General features: G+C 56.4%; 1 protein-coding gene across 1 annotated transcript; it reads left to right on the top strand.

Annotated features, from left to right (window-relative positions):
* The first annotated feature begins 1,053 nt into the window (after positions 1-1,053).
* Positions 1,054-14,297, top strand: MINDY4B (MINDY family member 4B). Its single transcript, XM_054166964.1, has 12 exons — positions 1,054-1,133; positions 1,397-1,424; positions 2,005-2,151; positions 2,614-2,733; positions 3,243-3,334; positions 4,407-4,572; positions 4,993-5,058; positions 6,034-6,104; positions 8,627-8,699; positions 10,093-10,248; positions 10,353-10,533; positions 13,695-14,297. The coding sequence occupies exons 1-12, from the start codon at positions 1,054-1,056 to the stop codon at positions 13,835-13,837; spliced, it is 1,323 nt and encodes a 440-aa protein (XP_054022939.1). The 3' UTR covers positions 13,838-14,297.
* Positions 14,298-17,713: the final 3,416 nt, after the last annotated feature.

The following is a 17,713-nucleotide window of genomic DNA, read 5'->3' as shown; positions in this document are numbered from 1 at the left end:
AGGAGTTTTGCCAAGCTCAGGCAATCCCAATGAAAAATTTGGGGGGGTGTGTGTGCATGCAGATAAATACAAACCCAGATACAATCACAGAATCCCAGCATGGTTGGAGTTGGAAGGGACCTCTGGAGAGCATCCAGTCCACCCCCCCTGCTAAAGCAGGGCACCCACAGCAGCTTGCCCAGCAGCACGATGCCCAGGTTGGTTTGGAATCTCTTCAGAGAAGGAGACTCCACAGCCTCTCAGGACAGCCTGCTCCAAGGCTCCAGCACCCTCACATCAACATTTTTCCTCCTGTTCAGGTGGCACCTTCCAGTTTGTACCTGTTGCCCCCTTATCCTGTCACTGGGCACCCCTGAGAAGAGCCCAGAGCCTCCAGCCTTTAGATCCTGATGTGCCTTTATAGGATACCCTCTCAGGCTGCTCTTTTCTGCTTGCTGCCAGCCTGTGCAGAGGCAATTGCCCCCCCACAGCTGGGCAATGCCCCCAGCCCTGCACCAGCCCTGCCAGAGCGGGCATGAAGCTGCAGGTGGCTGCACACAGTGCCTGGCATTAAAGATTCATTGTCCTCATGCAGTGACAGGGCACAGATGGGGACTGGCTCTCATCAAAGTTTAATCACAGTGCGAGGGTGGGAGCTGAACCTGAGACCAGGGTGGCACAGAGGGGTGGGGTGGCAGGCTGAGGGGGCTCAGGTGGCAGTCAGAGGGAGTTCAGGCGCCAGGCAAAGAGGGTTTGCTTGGCAGAGAGGGTTCAGGTGGCAGTCAGAGAGGGTTTGGGGGGCAATCAGAGGGGGTTCAGGTGCTTAGCAGAGGGGGGTTTGGTGGCAGTCAGAGGGTGGGGCTCGGGTGGCTGTAAGAGGGGGCTTGGGTGCCTGGCAGAGGAGGTTAAGGTGGCAATCAGAGGGACATTCAGGTGCCTGGCAAGAGCGGGTTTGGGTGGCAGCCAGAGGGGCATTCAGGTGGCAGTCAGAGGCTCTGAGGGCAGTCCCCACTGTCCCAGCACCACCCAAAGCACAGGGCAGCAGGGCTGGGTGACGGTGGGGCCGAGCAGACCATGGCACAGACCCAGCTTGAGGAGATTGCCAGCAGAATTTCAGACCTGAACAAGTGGAGAGACATCTTCAGTTTCCATGGGTAAGGTTTTTACTCTGTTCCCTGCTCCGTTTTTAATCCCAGGTGGGCTTTCAGCATCCTTTTTTAAGTGATGGTTTGTAACAATCCTTGTGTGACCAGGGAGGGGAAAGCCTCCCTGAGCCCAGCCGCACAGGTAGCTACCGCAGCTTGCACTCCTCCTTTCTGCTGGGGCTCTTTCTCAGCTGCTCTCCTGCTCCTTTGTGTCTCAGCAACGTCCCTGCTGTTTGGGGTTCCATTTGTGTTTTGTTTTGCCCTTTTTTCAGCTTGGAAATCAGCAACGGGGCTCACCAGGTAACGGCTCCTCTGCAAGGTAACGTTTTGGGTCTGTCTGCTGGGTTTTAGGGCCTGGCTCAGCAGGAAATCACAGGGGCAGCAGAGCACAGAGCTTTACAGAGGTTTGTTTCTTTGGGCTCTTCCTTTTTTGATTCAGCTGTTTTAAAGGGATGTCTTCCTAGCCTGGATCAGTGGCAGAGCTGTCCAACCATCAGTTCACTTCTCTGCCTGGAAGGGAAGGTTTTCATGGTCAGTTTCAAAACACAGGAGAAAAACCGTCACAAATGAAGATCCCTTAAAGAGAAATATTTGGGAAGCCTGCTGTGCCCTTTGGGTGGGAAGCTCTGAGGTTTATTCTCTGGGACTCAAGCACAGCTTCCTGCTCAGTCCTTGTAAGGAGGTATTTGCAGTGACTGAGAAAAGCTGGAAGCCACCCCCCCAGCACTCCCTGACCTCTCTCCCCTGCCTCCCCCTGCCAGCTCATCGCTAGGTCACTGTGCCCACCCCGCTGGGAACGCTGGGGGCAGGAGGTAACTGGGCACAGGGGAGGCAGCAGCCAGGGGGTGATGATGTTCCATCTTCTCCTCTCTCTGCGCAGCCAGGCCAGGGTAACACAGGGGATGGAACACCAGCAGCTGGAGAGCCAAGGGGGCTGCAGCCGCCAGACCCACCCTGTGCCGTCCCCGTGCCCCTCCTGGTCCCTGTGGAGGCAGGTGGCCAGCCCATCTCGCTGGACATGGCAATGGTGAGCAGGCCTGCTGAAGGAAACTCCAGCTGACCTCATCTCCTTGAGCTGCAAAGGCTGGGGAGCCCGGCAGGGGGCTGGGGAGCCCGGCAGGGGGCTGGGGGGGCTGCTGGGCTGAGCCAGGGCTGCAGCCCACTGCCAGCTGTGAGCAGAGGATTGGCATCGTTCATTCATGAGGCTCCTGGAGAAGCTGCCTGCAGCACAGCCTGAAACTGATGTGCTGTAATCCTCCTTAGGTGGTAGGCTAAAGGACAAAGTTGTTCTGTGCTGGACTCTTGCAAGTAGTTCCCCGAGGTCCTGCTTGAACTGAGGGGCATGACTCTCAACAGAGGGGTTTAGATCATGTGAGCACACACTGGATCTATACCCCCAGGCTCTTCTGTGCTACAGATCATGCCTGGTGCTGGGGTGTGAAGGGAGCTGAACCTAGCCCATCTCCCTCCTCCTCCTCCTCCTCTGCAGGGGCTGAGAAAGCTGCTCCTTGGGAATGTGTCCCACGTCTTCAGCTGTGAGTGGACCAAAGCACACTTCAGGTTTCGCCAGCCCTGCTCAGACCTGGCCTATGGCTTGGAGGCAGACAAGGTAAAGGGTTCAGCACCAGCTCCTCAGCCTCCTCAGGAGCTGGTGGCTGGCAAGTACCTCAGCAGTGCACATCTGTACCCCACATCTGCATGCCTGAAGCCACACCCTGCACCCTGCCCAGCTGAGCCTTCTCCATAGGGCAGGCCTGGGGGTTCCCACTCACAGTCCCACTCCAGAGCTGCCCTGAGCAAAGCTGCAGCTGCCCTGGCAGTGGTGAGCTGTCCTGATCCAGCATCACACTGCAGATACAGACTTTCAATGCCCCAGGATTAAACACATCCATGGTGGAGACTCAGGAGAGAATATTTGTCAGGGTTGGAAGGGACCTCAAGGCTCAGCCAGTTCCAACCCCCCTGCCATGGGCAGGGACACCTCACACTACAGCAGGTTGTTCACAGCCACTTCAGGCCCCAGCACATGCCAGGGTCATCTTGGATCTCCAGGAGATGGCCCCAGCACATGCCAGGTCACACTCCCTGGCGCTCAGGATGTTGTCTTTCTGTTTCCAGGGGGGAACAAGAGCCATCCTGATGGCTGTGCAAGCACACATCATCAGGCACCTCCTCTTTGGCAGAAACACAGCAGACACTCACCTGGGGAGGTAAGAATTGGGGTCTTCCCATGGTAGGGACAGAAACTATTTCCTTGCATTGTCTGCGCTAAGGTCAGTGCCAGCCTCCAGGTTGAACCAAACTCAGCCCAAGCTCAGGTCTGCAGCTGCTGGTGGGGATCTGCAGCAGGAGAAAAGCTTGGTCTGAGTTCCAGGCAAGGCTTTTTCCAACCAAAGCATCTGGTTTTGTACTGGAGGGGCTTACTCCTTCACCCTACTCCCTGGCACTGCAGTTGCAGCCCATGGGCAGTGTTGGTTGCCACATCTGCTCCCCAGGTTGCTGGCCAACACTGGCCCTGGGGCATCAGTGCTCAGCCCCAGTGCCACACAGCAGCCCCAGCTGGGATGGAAGCCTCCATGGCACACACTGCTCCCAGTGGGTGGGAAGCACATCCACAGAAGCAACAGAACTGAGTAAAAAGTGGAAATTCCAAGGATAACTGGCACAGCTTGGCATGAAGCTGAGCAGAGGGCTGGAGCTCCTCTCTATGAGGACAGACTGAGGGAGCTGGGGATGTTCAGTCTGGAGAGGAGAAGGCTCCAAGCAAAACTCATTGTGGCCTTCCAGTGTCTGAAGTGGGCTCCAAGAAAGCTGGGGAGGGACTTTTGAGGGTGTCAGGGGGTGATAGGACTGGGGGGGATGGAACAAAACTAGAAATGGGGAGATTGAGATTGGATGTTAAGAAGAAGTTGTTCCCGGGGAGGGTGGGGAGACACTGGCACAGGTTGCCCAGGGAGGTGATGGAAGCCTCCTGCCTGGAGGTGTTTGCAGCCAGGCTGGAGGTGGCTGTGAGCAACCTGCTGCAGTGTGAGGTGTCCCTGGCCATGGCAGGGGGGTTGGAACTGGCTGAGCCTTGGGGTCCCTCCCAGCCCTAACAATTGATGATTCTCCACACATGCCCTCAGGTCTCTGCCTTCCCACCGTGGTGGTTGCCCAGTCCCCCGAGCCATCAGACAGCTCAGGCAGGGCAGGACCAGTTCAGCCTCAGGGCTGGGGGAGGTCTCTCAGTAATTCCCAAGGATGGACACTTGGCACAGCCCAGCCCCTGACCCTGTGCCACAGGTTGCAAGGGGTCGGCCGTGGGGAGCAAGGCGAGGCGCTGGCCGCAGCCCTGGCAGAGCTGCTGTGGGCAGCAGGAGGTGGTGGGAGAGCCACGGTCTGCCTGGTCACCACGGCCACCCACTTCGTGCCGTGTGGAGACTACAGAGCTGACAGCTTCACTGAAAGGGTGAGTAGGAGAATGCCCCTGCAGAGGATTCTCTCCGGGGCCTCCAATCTTCAAAGGTAAGAAATGCAAAATCTCGTCAAGGTGTCCCTGAGCTGGCAGTGCACCCCAAAACTGTGAGCACCCAGCCCCCAGCTCCAGCCCCTAACACACTTCTGCCTCCCTGCACAGGCTTAAGGTGAGCCCAGAGGCTGCTGCTCCCTTCCACCCACAGCTGATCTTCTTCTCTCCTGCCAGAAGGACAATGTGAAGCTGTTCCTCTGACTCCTTGGACAGAGCTGAGCTCCTTGGTTTAGGAAGGAGCAGTCTTGGCTCTGCCATTATTCTTTCACCTGTCTAAATGCAGCACTGGGTTCCAAAGCTTGGCTTTTAGATAACTTAATCCTCCTTTACAACTTCTCCCCCTCTGCTCCTGCCTGGCAGATCCAGCTGTTTGAGTTCTGGGAGAAGGCAGCAGCTCAGGAGTTCATCTCTGACCACATCAACTGTGTAAGTGTGGGATGGTTGCTTTACCCTGAGTTATTGCCATGCCTGCTCACATTTTATCCCCCACTCAAGCATGGAGCTCAATAGTCTCTCCTGCAGCAGGACTTTCAGGCTGTTAACAGAGTCCATGGATCATTTCTAGCCTTTCCAGAGAAGGGCCACGAGAATGAGCAGAGGGCTGGAGCTGCTCCCCTATGAGGACAGACTGAAGGAGCTGGGGTTGTGCAGTCTGGAGAGGAGAAGGCTCCAAGGAGACCTAATTGTGGCCTTCCAATATCTGAAGGGGGCTACAGGAAAGCTGGGGAGGGACTTTTGAGGGTGTCAGGGAGTGATAGGACTGGGGGGGATGGAGCAAAACTAGAAATGGGGAGATTCAGATTGGATGTGAGGAAGAAGTTCTTCCCCATGAGGGTGATGAGAGACTGGCACAGGTTGCCCAGGGAGGTGGTGGAATCCTCATGCCTGGAGGTGTTTGCAGCCAGGCTGGATGTGGCTGTGAGCAACCTGCTGTAGTGTGAGGTGTCCCTGCCCATGGCAGGGGGGTTGGAACTGGCTGATCCTTGAGGTCCCTTCCAGCCCTGACAATTCTGTGATTCTCTAAATGACCTTGCTCCCACCAAAATCCCTGATGGCAGCAAGCACAGTCCACAGATGCTGGAGGAAGAGGAGCAGCATCTTGTGCACCACTCAAGTAAAGCAAATATAAACCACTGCTCCTTGCAAGTTAAGCAAACATCTGGAAAGAGGAATGTACAAACCCAGCTTAGGCAGCAGCTCCCAGTGCCTGCTTTCTTTTTCTACCTCATCCTATATCCAAACAAAATTAGTTACAAAATCTTCCTGGAGCAACACCTTTACTCCTGTGGGCTCAGCATGCTCGCCTAAGGCTGCATTTAAGCAGAGGGATTAGTTAAACATCACCTACCTGTCATCATTCCTCCCCTGGGATGAGCTCTTCCTTTATTTTTTTTTCTCCAGTTCAGAGGCAAAGGAAGCCATGGAGTGATCCTGTTTGTGTACAGCTTGCTCTTCTCCAGGACACTGGAAAGGTAAACTTCATTTAGTGAACAGTTTCCTCTAGTTCCTCCTGAACTTATCCTTCCCTTCTTGCATTTCAGTGGCTATAGAATTGTCAGGGTTGGAGAAGGGGCCTCGAGAATCATCCAGTTCCAACCCCTCTGCCATGGGCAGGGGCACCTCACACTAGAGCAGGTTGCCCACAGCCACATCCAACCTGGCTGCAAACACCTCCCTGGGCAACCTGTGCCAGTCTCTCACCACCCTCATGGGGAAGAGTTTCTTCCTGACATCCAATCTGAATCTACCCATCTCTATTTATTTTCCATTCCCCCTAGTCCTATCATTACCTGACATAGAGAAGCAGCAGCTGTCCCAGAGCAGCTCTGATGGCTGTTTGAGGGCTGTCATGCACCCCGAGCAGCTCCCCCCGGCTGTGGCGGGGCTCCGCCGCACCCCGAGCAGCACCCCCGGCTGTGGCGGGGCTCCGCCGCACCCCGAGCAGCCCCCCCCGGCTGTGGCGGGGCTCTGCCGCACCCCGAGCAGCACCCCCGGCTGTGGCGGGGCTCCGCCGCACCCCGAGCAGCACCCCCGGCTGTGGCGGGGCTCCGCCGCACCCCGAGCAGCACCCCCCGGCTGTGGCGGGGCTCCGCCGCACCCCGAGCAGCAACCCCCCGGCTGTGGCGGGGCTCCGCCGCACCCCGAGCAGCCCCCCCGGCTGTGGCGGGGCTCCGCCGCACCCCGCGCAGCCCCCCCCCCGGCTGTGGCGGGGCTCCGCCGCACCCCGAGCAGCACCCCCGGCTGTGGCGGGGCTCCGCCGCACCCCGAGCAGCCCCCCCCGGCTGTGGCGGGGCTCTGCCGCACCCCGAGCAGCACCCCCGGCGGTGGCGGGGCTCCGCCGCACCCCGCGCCGCCCCCCCGGCGGGGGCGGGGCGCCGCCGCCCCCCGAGCAGCACCCCCCGGCTGGGGCGGGGCTCCGCCGCACCCCGAGCAGCAACCCCCCGGCGGTGGCGGGGCTCCGCCGCACCCCGAGCAGCCCCCCCGGCTGTGGCGGGGCTCCGCCGCACCCCGAGCAGCCCCCCCGGCTGTGGCGGGGCTCCGCCGCACCCCGAGCAGCCCCCCCCCCGGCTGTGGCGGGGCTCTGCCGCACCCCGAGCAGCCCCCCCCGGCTGTGGCGGGGCTCCGCCGCACCCCGAGCAGCACCCCCGGCTGTGGCGGGGCTCCGCTGCACCCCGAGCAGCACCCCCCGGCTGTGGCGGGGCTCCGCCGCGCCCCGAGCAGCCCCCCCGGCTGTGGCGGGGCTCCGCCGCACCCCGAGCAGCACCCCCGGCTGTGGCGGGGCTCCGCCGCACCCCGAGCAGCACCCCCGGCTGTGGCGGGGCTCCGCCGCACCCCGAGCAGCACCCCCGGCTGTGGCGGGGCTCCGCCGCACCCCGAGCAGCCCCGCCGGGAGCAGGCAGGAGGCCAGCAGAGAGCAGGAAACCTTCGATGCATCACAAGGAACAGCATCACAGAATGTTAGGGGCTGGAAGGGACCTCCAAAGCTCATCCAGTCCAACCCCCCTGCCAGAGCAGCATCACCTAGAGCAGGTCACACAGGAACACATCCAGGTGGGGTTTGAGTATCTCCAGAGAGGGAGACTGCACAACCCCCATGGGCAGCACTGCACCAACCCAGGAGTTCCCCACTGCAGCCACAGTCAGACTGGCAGAGGAGAATCACCAGAAGCAGATTTAAACAGAATTCTGCAGGGTGACCTCACTGGAAGTGGGGGAAGAGAGGGTCTTCCTAATCCCCATGTGATCAGCTTGGGGTGAAGAGGCTTTGGAAAGGGACAGAGGCTCATTCCCACCGCTACTAAACCAAATCCATATCAACAGGATGCTGTGGTAGATGTTTGGCAAAATCCTGGCCCACTACATCTAACAGCTGTGTTCAGGCTACACCTGGGTGTCACTGGGCCCAGGGGAGAGCCTGGCTCCATCCACAAGGCTTGAGTTGGAGCCTCAATTTGGATAGAATAGAATAGAATAGAATAGAATAGAATAGAATAGAATAGAATAGAATAGAATAGAATAGAATAGACCAGACCAGACCAGACCAGACCAGGTTGGAAAAGACCTTCAAGATCATCCAGTACAACCTCTCACCCAACACTATCTAATTAACTAAACCATGGCACCAAGGGCCTCATCCAGGCTCCTCTTAAACACCTCCAGGGATGGTGACTCCACCACCTCCCTGGGCAGCACATTCCAATGGCCAAACTCTCTTTCTATGAAGGGCCTCTTCCTAACATCCGGCCTAAACGTCCCCTGGTGCAGCTTGAGACTGTGTCCTCTTGTTCTGGTGCTGGGTGCCTGGGAGAAGCTTTAGCAGGGCAGATCTGAGGGGTAAGAGCTGCAGCTCAGCACAGAGCTGTGGTGCCACAGCAAAGGCACCAAGAGGCTCAGTGAGGTTGCTCCCTATTTGCTGCTCCCAAGAGAGCAGCAGGCAGAGATCTCCTGGGCACCAATCAGGCACTGACATCACACTTTGTGCTTGGTCACACAGGGTCCAGGAAGATTTAATGGGCACAGCAACTCCTCTGTTAAAGTTAAGTTTGGGGAGCATGACCTGCACACAGGTAAGATTAACCTCACTGCTCGAGTTTCCTTCTTGTATTATTCCCACATCTGATTTTGGGGGGGGCAGGGGGGAATAACCAAAACAAACCAACCACATTTCCTCTTTGTCAATTCAATGAGCAAAAGTCTAAGAGCAGAGAAAACCACTTTGCAAGTTTTAAAGTGTGACTCTTTATCTTAGAAATTAATAATGATAAGGAAAATCCCAACAGAGCTGCAAGGCTGCTGTGGGGCCTGAAGCAGCTCTGTGAGCAGCAAAGGCTGAGAGTCCTGGGGCTGAGAGCCTGCAGATAGAGCAGCCCCAGAGGGGAGCTGAGCAATGCTCAGCAAGAGCTAAAGGTTTCATGGTGGGCAAGAGGATCAGGCCAGGCTCTTCTCAGAGGTGCCCAGTGACAAGGGGCAATAGGCACAAACTGGAACCCAGGAGGTTCCACCTGAGCAGGAGGAGAAAGTTGTTTGGTGTGAGGGTGCTGGAGCCTGGAGCAGGCTGCCCAGAGAGGTTGTGGAGTCTCCTTCTCTGCAGAGCTTCCAAACCCCCTCTGGCCCTTATGATCCTGCTTTAGCAGGGGGCGTTGGACTGGGTGATCTCCAGCGGTCCTTCCCAACCCCACCATGCTGGGATGCAGGCAGCCCGGTGGCACCCTGCTCATGACAGGCTCAGCTGAGCTGAGGGTGGGGGACAGCCACCACTTTGAGAAGGACTTTTGCCTGCAGCCTCAATGTGTGACCAAGGGCCATAGAATCATAGAATTGTCAAGGTTGGAGCAAGGTTTGAACACTTCCAGGCTTGGAGCCTGCACAGCTTCTCTGGGCAGCCTGTTGCAGTGCCTCAGGACCCAGGAAGAATTTCTTCCTAATGGCTCATTTGGGACCATGCAGACTACAGCCAGGTTTAGCTATCCCTGCAGGGTTAATTCCCAGACCAGTGTTGGGACCTTACTTTGTCTTCCATTAGTGAAACTAACAGGAAGTGTATTTACCTTCAGATGTTTTCTGTTGCCAAACTGAAATGAGTTTAAGTTGTTAAATAAGAGGAAGCCTGAGGGAAAGTGTTGTGGAACACGACTTTTAGAATCATAGCAAACACAAACCAAGGGCTACAGACCAACCATGCTGCTGCCAGTGTTGAGGGCTCTGCAGGAGAGCAGGCAGCAGGAGAAACAGCTCAAGAGTGCACCAAAGGAAGTCTCAGAATCACAGAATTGTCAGGGTTGGAAGGGACCTCAAGGCTCAGCCAGTTCCAACCCCCCTGCCATGGGCAGGGACACCTCACACTACGGCAGGTTGCTCACAGCCACATCCAGCCTGGCCTTAAAGACCTCCAGAGATGAGGCTTCCACCTGGGCACCTCCCTGGGCAACCTGTGCCAGTCTCTCACCACCCTTTACACAGGCCATGCTCAGCCTCCTCCTGACAGGCCAGGCAAGCCCATGCAAGTTGGATGGTGGCCAGGAGCCAGGTCCTGGTGGCACAGGCACGGAGGCACCACGGCAGCAGCGGGGACTGGTGGGCTACCTGCGCTGGAGCAGGGCACAGGCAGAGCCACAGGTGAGAGCTGGCACTGCCCCAAGGCCAGGACATCCACACCTGCACACCACAGCTTTGGGGACAAGGACAACATCCCTCCCACACTGTCACCCTGCTCTCTCCAGGTGTGCCCCGGGCTACGGACACCGCAGGTGCCCATCTGGCTCTGCAGCCTCTGCGGCAGGCACGGGGTCCTCTTCAGCACCAACAGCCTGCTCCTGTCCTGCTGGAGAGCAGAGAGGGTCTTCCACCTGCACTTCTACAATGGGCAGCAGGAGCAGACCAAGCCCACCCAGCTGACCATAGGTACACACCTGAGCTCCCCGTGGGGTGAGGTGGGAATGGCACACACCACATGTGGAACCATGCCTGGGGCAGCTTGTGGGGGGTCTGCCCACACAGCTCAGGGCTCTGTATTCCATCTGTGCATGCACTGCACAGAGCACCAGCCTTCCCTGGAGCATGAGGAGCCTGCTCCAAGCAACAACATCAAGGGGAGATTCAGACTGGAAAGAAGGGAGAAGTGTTTCACACTGAGGGTGGTGAGACCCTGGCCCAGGCTGCCCAGAGAGGTGGGAGATGTCTCATCCCTGGAAACCTTCCAGGGGCTCTGAGCAACCTACTCTAGTTGCAGATGTCCCTGTTGAGTGCAGGGGGGTTGGACTAGATGACCCTGAAAGGTCATTTCCAAATCCAGCCCAGTCTGTGAGTCTGGCCACAACCAAGCAGCTGGCCATGTCAGAAGGGCCAATGCTCTTGAGCTGGTGGCCACTGCTGGCAAGAGCTCCAGGAGTGCTTTCTCTAGAAGCAGTAACCTCTGAGCCCCCACATGAACTCCAGCTTGCTGACACCCCCTGCCCAGCCCACAGCTGGGTCCTTCTGTGGTGGTGCAGGCTCCTCTTTGGGCTGCATGATGATGCAGCACCAGCCACTGCCTTCTCTTTCATTCAACATGCAGTGGGCTGGGACAAGCTGGTACTCTCTGCTCTTGCCTAGTGGGTCAGGGAGTTGAAGGAATCTGGTACCTTCCCGTCCTGAATACCAGTACAGTGAGCTGGGACAACTGGGCACTCCCTAACCACACCTGGGAAACGTACCAAACCCCTTCCTGCCTGGGCCACAGCCAGCTCAAGGCACTGAAGGGCGCTGAGATTGCCTGCCAAGTGGAGCAGCCACAAGGAAAGAGCATTGACCAGAGTCAATCCTCCCATGACCTCACAAACACCTACCCAGAGTGAGGCCCCTGGGGCTTTCCAGGATCACAGCAGCTGCATCTCAGCACCTCCCCAGAGCTGGGACACTTTGCAGGGCAGACTGCCCATCTCCTGGGAGAGCTGATGTCAGTGTTCAGCAAGCACCTGAGGCTAACCCACAGCAGTTGTTCTATCACCCCATGACCCCTCCCCAGCAGAGAAGGAAGATGGGGGAAAGGAGAGGAAACCCACAGGCTGAAATGCAAATGGGTTTAATGAAGCAGCCAAAGTAAAGTTTGCAAAGCCATACTCAGCCCAGCGGTGTGCAGCAGCCACAGGGAACAGGAAAGCAGCCCTCAGGAGCAGAGTGATCAGCAAACCCTTCCAGGCATGGGGAGGAGGAGGAAGAAAGAGAAGCCTTCCCTTTATACTGAGAGTGACACTGCTGGGATGGGATACACCTGCACCCAACCTGGGGCAGGTACTCTGTCTTCTGCCACTCCCAGCTTCAGCTCCTGCCTGACTGGAAGCTGCTGATGGCCTCAGACCCTTGCTGGCTGGGATTCCATCCCAGGGACACCAGGAGGGCCAGCAAAGGGAAAGCCCATTGCCTGCCCAGGCTGCCAGAGGGCAAGGCTGGCTGCTCCTGCACACCACTGGGTACCAACACTGTAACCTGCAGACACCTTGATCCTAGGCTAATCCCTTTATCTGAATGGGTCTGTGTGTGGTTTCCTTAGAGAACTCTGCTGAGTCCTTCTCTAAATCACTGCATTGATTAGAGCCAATTACTGATGATTGATTAAGCATTGCTATAAAGTCATACAGCCTGAGCTTATTTACTGTAGCAGTGTTAATTAATGTCAAGCTGCTGCCACCTTAACATTACACAGGACCCACAGTGCCATGGTAAATGACCACTACTGACATCCTTCTACCCAAATTCTCCTTGGCATGAACCACTGACCAAAGGATGAGGAGTGGATCCAGCTACCCCTGGACTTCTCCCTGAGGAGTTTAGAGAGCAAAGAGGATCCCTTCTGTGACTCAGTGAAGGGTCTCCCTTACCCCTCTCACTCCCAATCTCTGTAGAATCACAGAACCAGCCAGGCTGGAAGAGACCTCCACGATCATCAAGTCTGAAAGGTCACCCAACCCTATCTAAGCAACTTAAACCAGGGCAATTTTCTGTTGCATTTCTCCACTCAGTAGCAGACTGACCCCTACCCCCACACCTGGTTAATTCATGCTTTCACCAACTCAGATTCAAAATCATTTTTGACAATGGTAATTTTTTTAAGTGACCTAAACCACTCTGTTCTGCCACACCTGGGCATGGGCATGCTCAGCACCAGGCAAAAGCAAGGCCCTCAGGTTCCCCCTCAAGTTTCAGATCCACATCAAGAGAAGCTGAACTGCTCCTTGTAGCCTCCAACATGCTGTGAACCAGGCAGTGTGCTGAGCACACAAGCTCCTTGTTTCTCCATGCCACCATCTACCTTCACCTGCTGGATGCAGTCTGGAGAAGAGAAGGCTCCAAGGAGACCTTCTTGTGGCCTTCCAGTATCTGAAGGGGGCTCCAAGAAAGCTGGGGAAGGACTTTTGAGGGTGTCAGGGAGGGATAGGACTGGGGGGAATGGAACAAAACTAGAAATGGGTAGATTCAGATTGGATGTGAGGAAGAAGTTGTTCCCCATAAGGGTGGTAAGACACTGGCACGGGTTGCCCAGGGAGGTGGTGGAAGCCTCATGCCTGGAGGATTTTAGGCCAGGCTGGATGTGGCTGTGAGCAACCTGCTGTAGTGTGAGGTGTCCCTGCCCATGGCAGAGGGGTTGGAACTGGCTGAGGTCCTTGAGGTCCCTTCCAACCCTAACAATTCTATGATTCTATGCCCAGTCCCTTCTCCTTGCTGTCCTTTTGCTCCGGTGTTTGAAGGGAGAACTTTGAGGCTCCCCCAGAGCTTGGTGTGCAGGACCATGTGGCTGAGGCAGAGGAGGAGAAGAGGATGTGCTCAGGAAACCCCACGCAGATGCGTCACAAGGAGCCCACAGCTGCTCTTGCAGCACCCAAATCTCCCCAGGCAGGGGCTGCACAGCACTGGAGACAGCCCCACCAGCCTAGGGGACTGAGTCAACCCTCCCTGAGCTCCCTCCTGGGGCAGGACGGGCAGCACACCTGCACCAATCCAGCCACTTCTGCTTTCAGCCCTCTCTAAAAGCTTTGTGAGGGGGAAGCTGGGCTTTTCAGACTCTTTTGAACTGCTTTTCTTTGCAGACACTCATTCACACCACTGGGAAGAGGATCAAAGGGAAGATGCAAGTAGCCCAGGGAAGAGGTGTCCACCCGTGGAGATGGCCATCAGGACCAAGTGGGCAGGTGCCACTGTCAGCTGGAATGGCACAGAGCCCTTCTTCTGAGTGGCTCAACAAGTCTGACTCCTTCTTCTGAAGCATCAGACAGGACACACTCCTTCTTCTGAGGGGTCCCAGCAGCTCCCACTTGCTGCCAACTCCACCAACACTGTGATCTGGAGGAGAAAAAAAAATTCATCAACAACACAGCCCTTGGGGCCTTGAGCAGATGCCCTGTCAGGAGGGCATCACAGCAAGTGTAGCAGGGCAGAAGCATCTCTGCTGACACTGGCTCACTGCAGGTGTTTTCCAGGTGGTGAATGCAGGTTCTTCTGCTTCCCACAACAGCCATCAGGAAAAGGGGAGAGGGTGGCACTTTGCTTCCCTCCCATGCCAGGCAGAGGTATTAAAGAACTCAAGGTGTCTCTTTAAGAGTAGGGCGGAAGTGAAATCAATACCAAAGTGTCTCTTGAGAGTGGGGTGGAAGTGAAAACAATATTGTGTGCATCTAATTTATTTAATTCAGTCTCTGCCACTAATTCAGTTGCTTGCAACAAGGAAGGCTTCCTCCTCCTGCAGCCGAGTCTCTCTTCTGCTTCAGCAGCAGCTCAAGCATGGACCTGGACAGGTTGGAGCTGTCCTGCCTCCCACACACCAGCAGGGAATCACAGCTGGTACACGAGGGCAAAACAAAGTCCTCAAAGCTGCTCCTTGCTGTGAATTCAGTGATTTCCCTGACTCTGAGGTGGCCAAGTCCTGACACCCTGCAGCAGCTGGGCAAGCACGGGCAGGGCACATCACTCCTCCCTCACATCAACCGCTTTCCACTTCCCTTTTTATAGGCACCACCCAAAAAAAGACCTATTAGTCATACCCAAATGTGTGTTGCTAGTGACAACTGCACTGAGAACAATAAACCTTTCTGCAAGGGATCCAGCACTTTGGTTGAAATTATTTGAGTTTAAAAGAGAAGCAGCAGCAGCAAAGAGAAGTGGTCATGACCAGCCTTTGACTGAGCCTGGATGGGGTGAGGAGCTCACTGCTTAGCAAGCTGAGGTGGGCTCGGCACTTGGCATTGTCCTCTCCTTCCTCACCTTCTGCTCAATTAAGAGCTCGTTTGAGCATGTTGGGGCTATTCAGTCTGGAGAAGAGAAGGCTCCCAGGAGACCTTATTGTGGCCTTCCACTATCTAAAGGGGGCTACAAGAAAGCTGGGGAGGGACTTTTGAGGGTGTCAGGGAGTGATAGGACGGGGGGGAATGGAACAAAACTAGAAATGGGTAGATTCAGATTGGATGTGAGGAAGAAGTTGTTCCCCATGAGGGTGGTGAGACACTGGCACAGGTTGCCCAGGGAGGTGGTGGAAGCCTCATGCCTGGAGGATTTTAGGCCAGGCTGGATGTGGCTGTGAGCAACCTGCTGTAGTGTGAGGTGTCCCTGCCCATGGCAGGGTGGTTGGAACTGGCTGATCCTTGAGGTCCCTTCCAACCCTAACAACTCTATGATTCTATGTCATTCTGCTGCAGAGTGGGTGGTGATCCAGGCAGCAGGAGCTTCCCAGGCAGCAGGAGCTTCAGGTGAGGTTAGGGAGCACCCAGTTGTCCCAGCTCACTATACCCTCCCCAGGACAAGGAAGCACCAGATGTCCAAACTCATTACATTTGTAGCCAAAACAAGAAGATGATGTTGGCTGGTCCTGACATCACAACACGGCCCAGGAGACCTGCACCAGCACCACGGTGCTGCAGCTGAGAACAGAAGGGTGGAGAGGAGCCCAGGCTAAGGCAGGGGCCTTGCAAGCAGATGTGGTGAGACAGCACTTATTTAAGTGGGGAATACCAGCCTCTGCTTATGCAAATACTGAATTAATAATGAACGAGGGAAGCTGTGCAGTAAATGCTAAGGAGGCTCAGCTGCCCAGCACAGCATGGCACAGCGCAGGGCACTGTGTGCTGTGGAGCAGCTAAATGGATCATTATGGAGATAAAAGGGTGCAAAGAGCAGGCCAGAGCTGCTTGCCAGCAAGCTGTGGGGATGATCAGTGTGCCCATCCCTGCTTACACCCATCACTCTGCACAGCGTCCCCAGGGTTGTAGGGTCTGCGCCAGGCTGTTGCCCTGCCACGACCCCACTGCTGACTCTGGCCACCAGCACAGGCAAGGGGGCAGGGTGTCAGGAGCAGAGACCCCCATCCCCTCAGCCACACCATGGCCCCCAGACACCCTGTCCCCCAGACACCCTGTCCCCCACCCCAGCCTCTGCTTCCCACCCACCATTGCTCCCCATCCCGTTCACAGAATAGGTGCAGCAAAGACCCAGCTGACTGCGAGCCAGGAGGAGGAAGGGGAAGCACGCCGCAGCAGACTGCAGGAGCACAGCCCCCGCCTCCCTCGGCTCCCAGCCTCTGCCCCCACGTCTTCATCTCTTTTTATAACCTCCTTGCAGTACAGGGCTAAATTTAAGCTGCTAATTTCCCTCACAGAGAACAAAGCCCTTGCTCAGTTCTGCGCGACACCATCACGCTCAGGGACGCTTTAAAAATAAGAAGCAGCGACGACACAACCTGGCTATTTGTCAGACTTGTCTGAACCCCTCCTCAGTTCTGGCACCTCAGACAGCTCTGTCCTTGCGGCAGGGACAACAGCTACAGATTTGCACTTCCAGTCCGGGAATGTCGTCGCAGAAGCCAAATAAATCTTACCAAACCCCATACACATCCCCCGGGTGTCACCCCCTGAAACAGAGGAACCCCTGGGGGCGTCAGGGGGCTGCCTGGCAGGGCACACGGACAACGAAGACAGACGCACACAAGTGAAGCTCATGCGGTGCTCTGGCCCCCCTGCTCGAGTCATCCCGAGAAGGATACAGGCAGCAGAGCTCCGGCAGCTCCCGGGAACGCCGCCGGGCTTCACCCTCACGGGAGTCACGCAAGCAGGGAGAGCTCATCCGCTGCAAGACAACCCTTGCACGGTACCTCTGCAAATAAACTCTCACAAAACTTTCCTGGCAGGGAGGGTGGGTGCCAGCTCTTCTCCGTGGGGGTGTGCCAGCACCTCCAAGTCGCAGCTGGGTGCTGCCGCTCCCGTCCCAGCCCTCCCCTTCCCGGCCCCGCGGCTGCAGAAGGAGATGGAAATGTCCTTCGCTGCGAGGTCCCTGCCCTGCAGGCACCTGGCCACGGTTGGGCTCTGAGGCTCTGGAGGAGACAGGCAGAGATCACTTCTCCTTCACCAGAGTTTCACCAATGTTACTGCAAACAGTAATTCCTACGGCACAGCCCTGGTGACCTGCGGTGGTGCTGGCAGCCAGGCCGTGGCTGTCTCCACAGCTCAGTGTCTCTGTCAGCAGAGGATCAATACCTGGGCAGCCAGCAGCAGTCTCACTGCTTCCTGGCACCTACTCAACCAGCTCAGAGTCTGCCTTGTGCCTTCCCATCTGTTCCAGGCAGAAAAACGAGCTCTGTTCAGAGTGTCTTCAGACCAGACACCAACCTTCTAAAAAAGATTGCTGGGTGTTTTTTTCTGGTACATTATTTATTGGAGTCTTCGAGGCTGCTAAAACCAAGTGGGACAGCCACATCCTGACACTGAAAAGTCAAAAACGTTATACCTATGTAGCTTAAATAACATCTTTGTAAATTACCCTGTGTTACTGAAAGCACAGGGAAGGGAAAAAAAACAACCACATTTTATTTGTATGAACTTCCACATCGTTCCAGCCTGTTTGTGAGGTTGGAAAAAGACCTTTGAGGTCATCAAGTCCAACTCTTAACCCAGCACTGCCAGGTCACCACCAAACCGTGGCCTTCAGCAGCACATCTCCAGGGCTTTCAAACCCCTCTAAGGATGGGGACTCCAACACTGCCCTGGGAAGCCTGGGCCAGGGCTGGACAAACCTTTTGGGGAAGGAATTGTTCCTCATGTTCAACTGAAACCTCCTCTGGAGC

The sequence above is a fragment of the Dryobates pubescens genome, chromosome 13 (assembly GCF_014839835.1).
Source record: "Dryobates pubescens isolate bDryPub1 chromosome 13, bDryPub1.pri, whole genome shotgun sequence".
Classification (NCBI taxonomy): domain Eukaryota; kingdom Metazoa; phylum Chordata; class Aves; order Piciformes; family Picidae; genus Dryobates; species Dryobates pubescens.
The sequence above is the reverse complement of the archived record's forward strand: the minus strand, read 5'-3'. Positions and strand labels throughout refer to the sequence as shown.

Bases quoted from the DNA above. Each gene is read 5' to 3' on its own strand.
- MINDY4B (XM_054166964.1), top strand. From the start codon at position 1,054: ATGGCACAGACCCAGCTTGAGGAGATTGCCAGCAGAATTTCAGACCTG. The intron at 2,734-3,242 runs GTAAAGGGTTCA...TTCTGTTTCCAG, and splicing joins ATGGCTTGGAGGCAGACAAG to GGGGGAACAAGAGCCATCCT. The intron at 3,335-4,406 runs GTAAGAATTGGG...CCTGTGCCACAG, and splicing joins GCAGACACTCACCTGGGGAG to GTTGCAAGGGGTCGGCCGTG.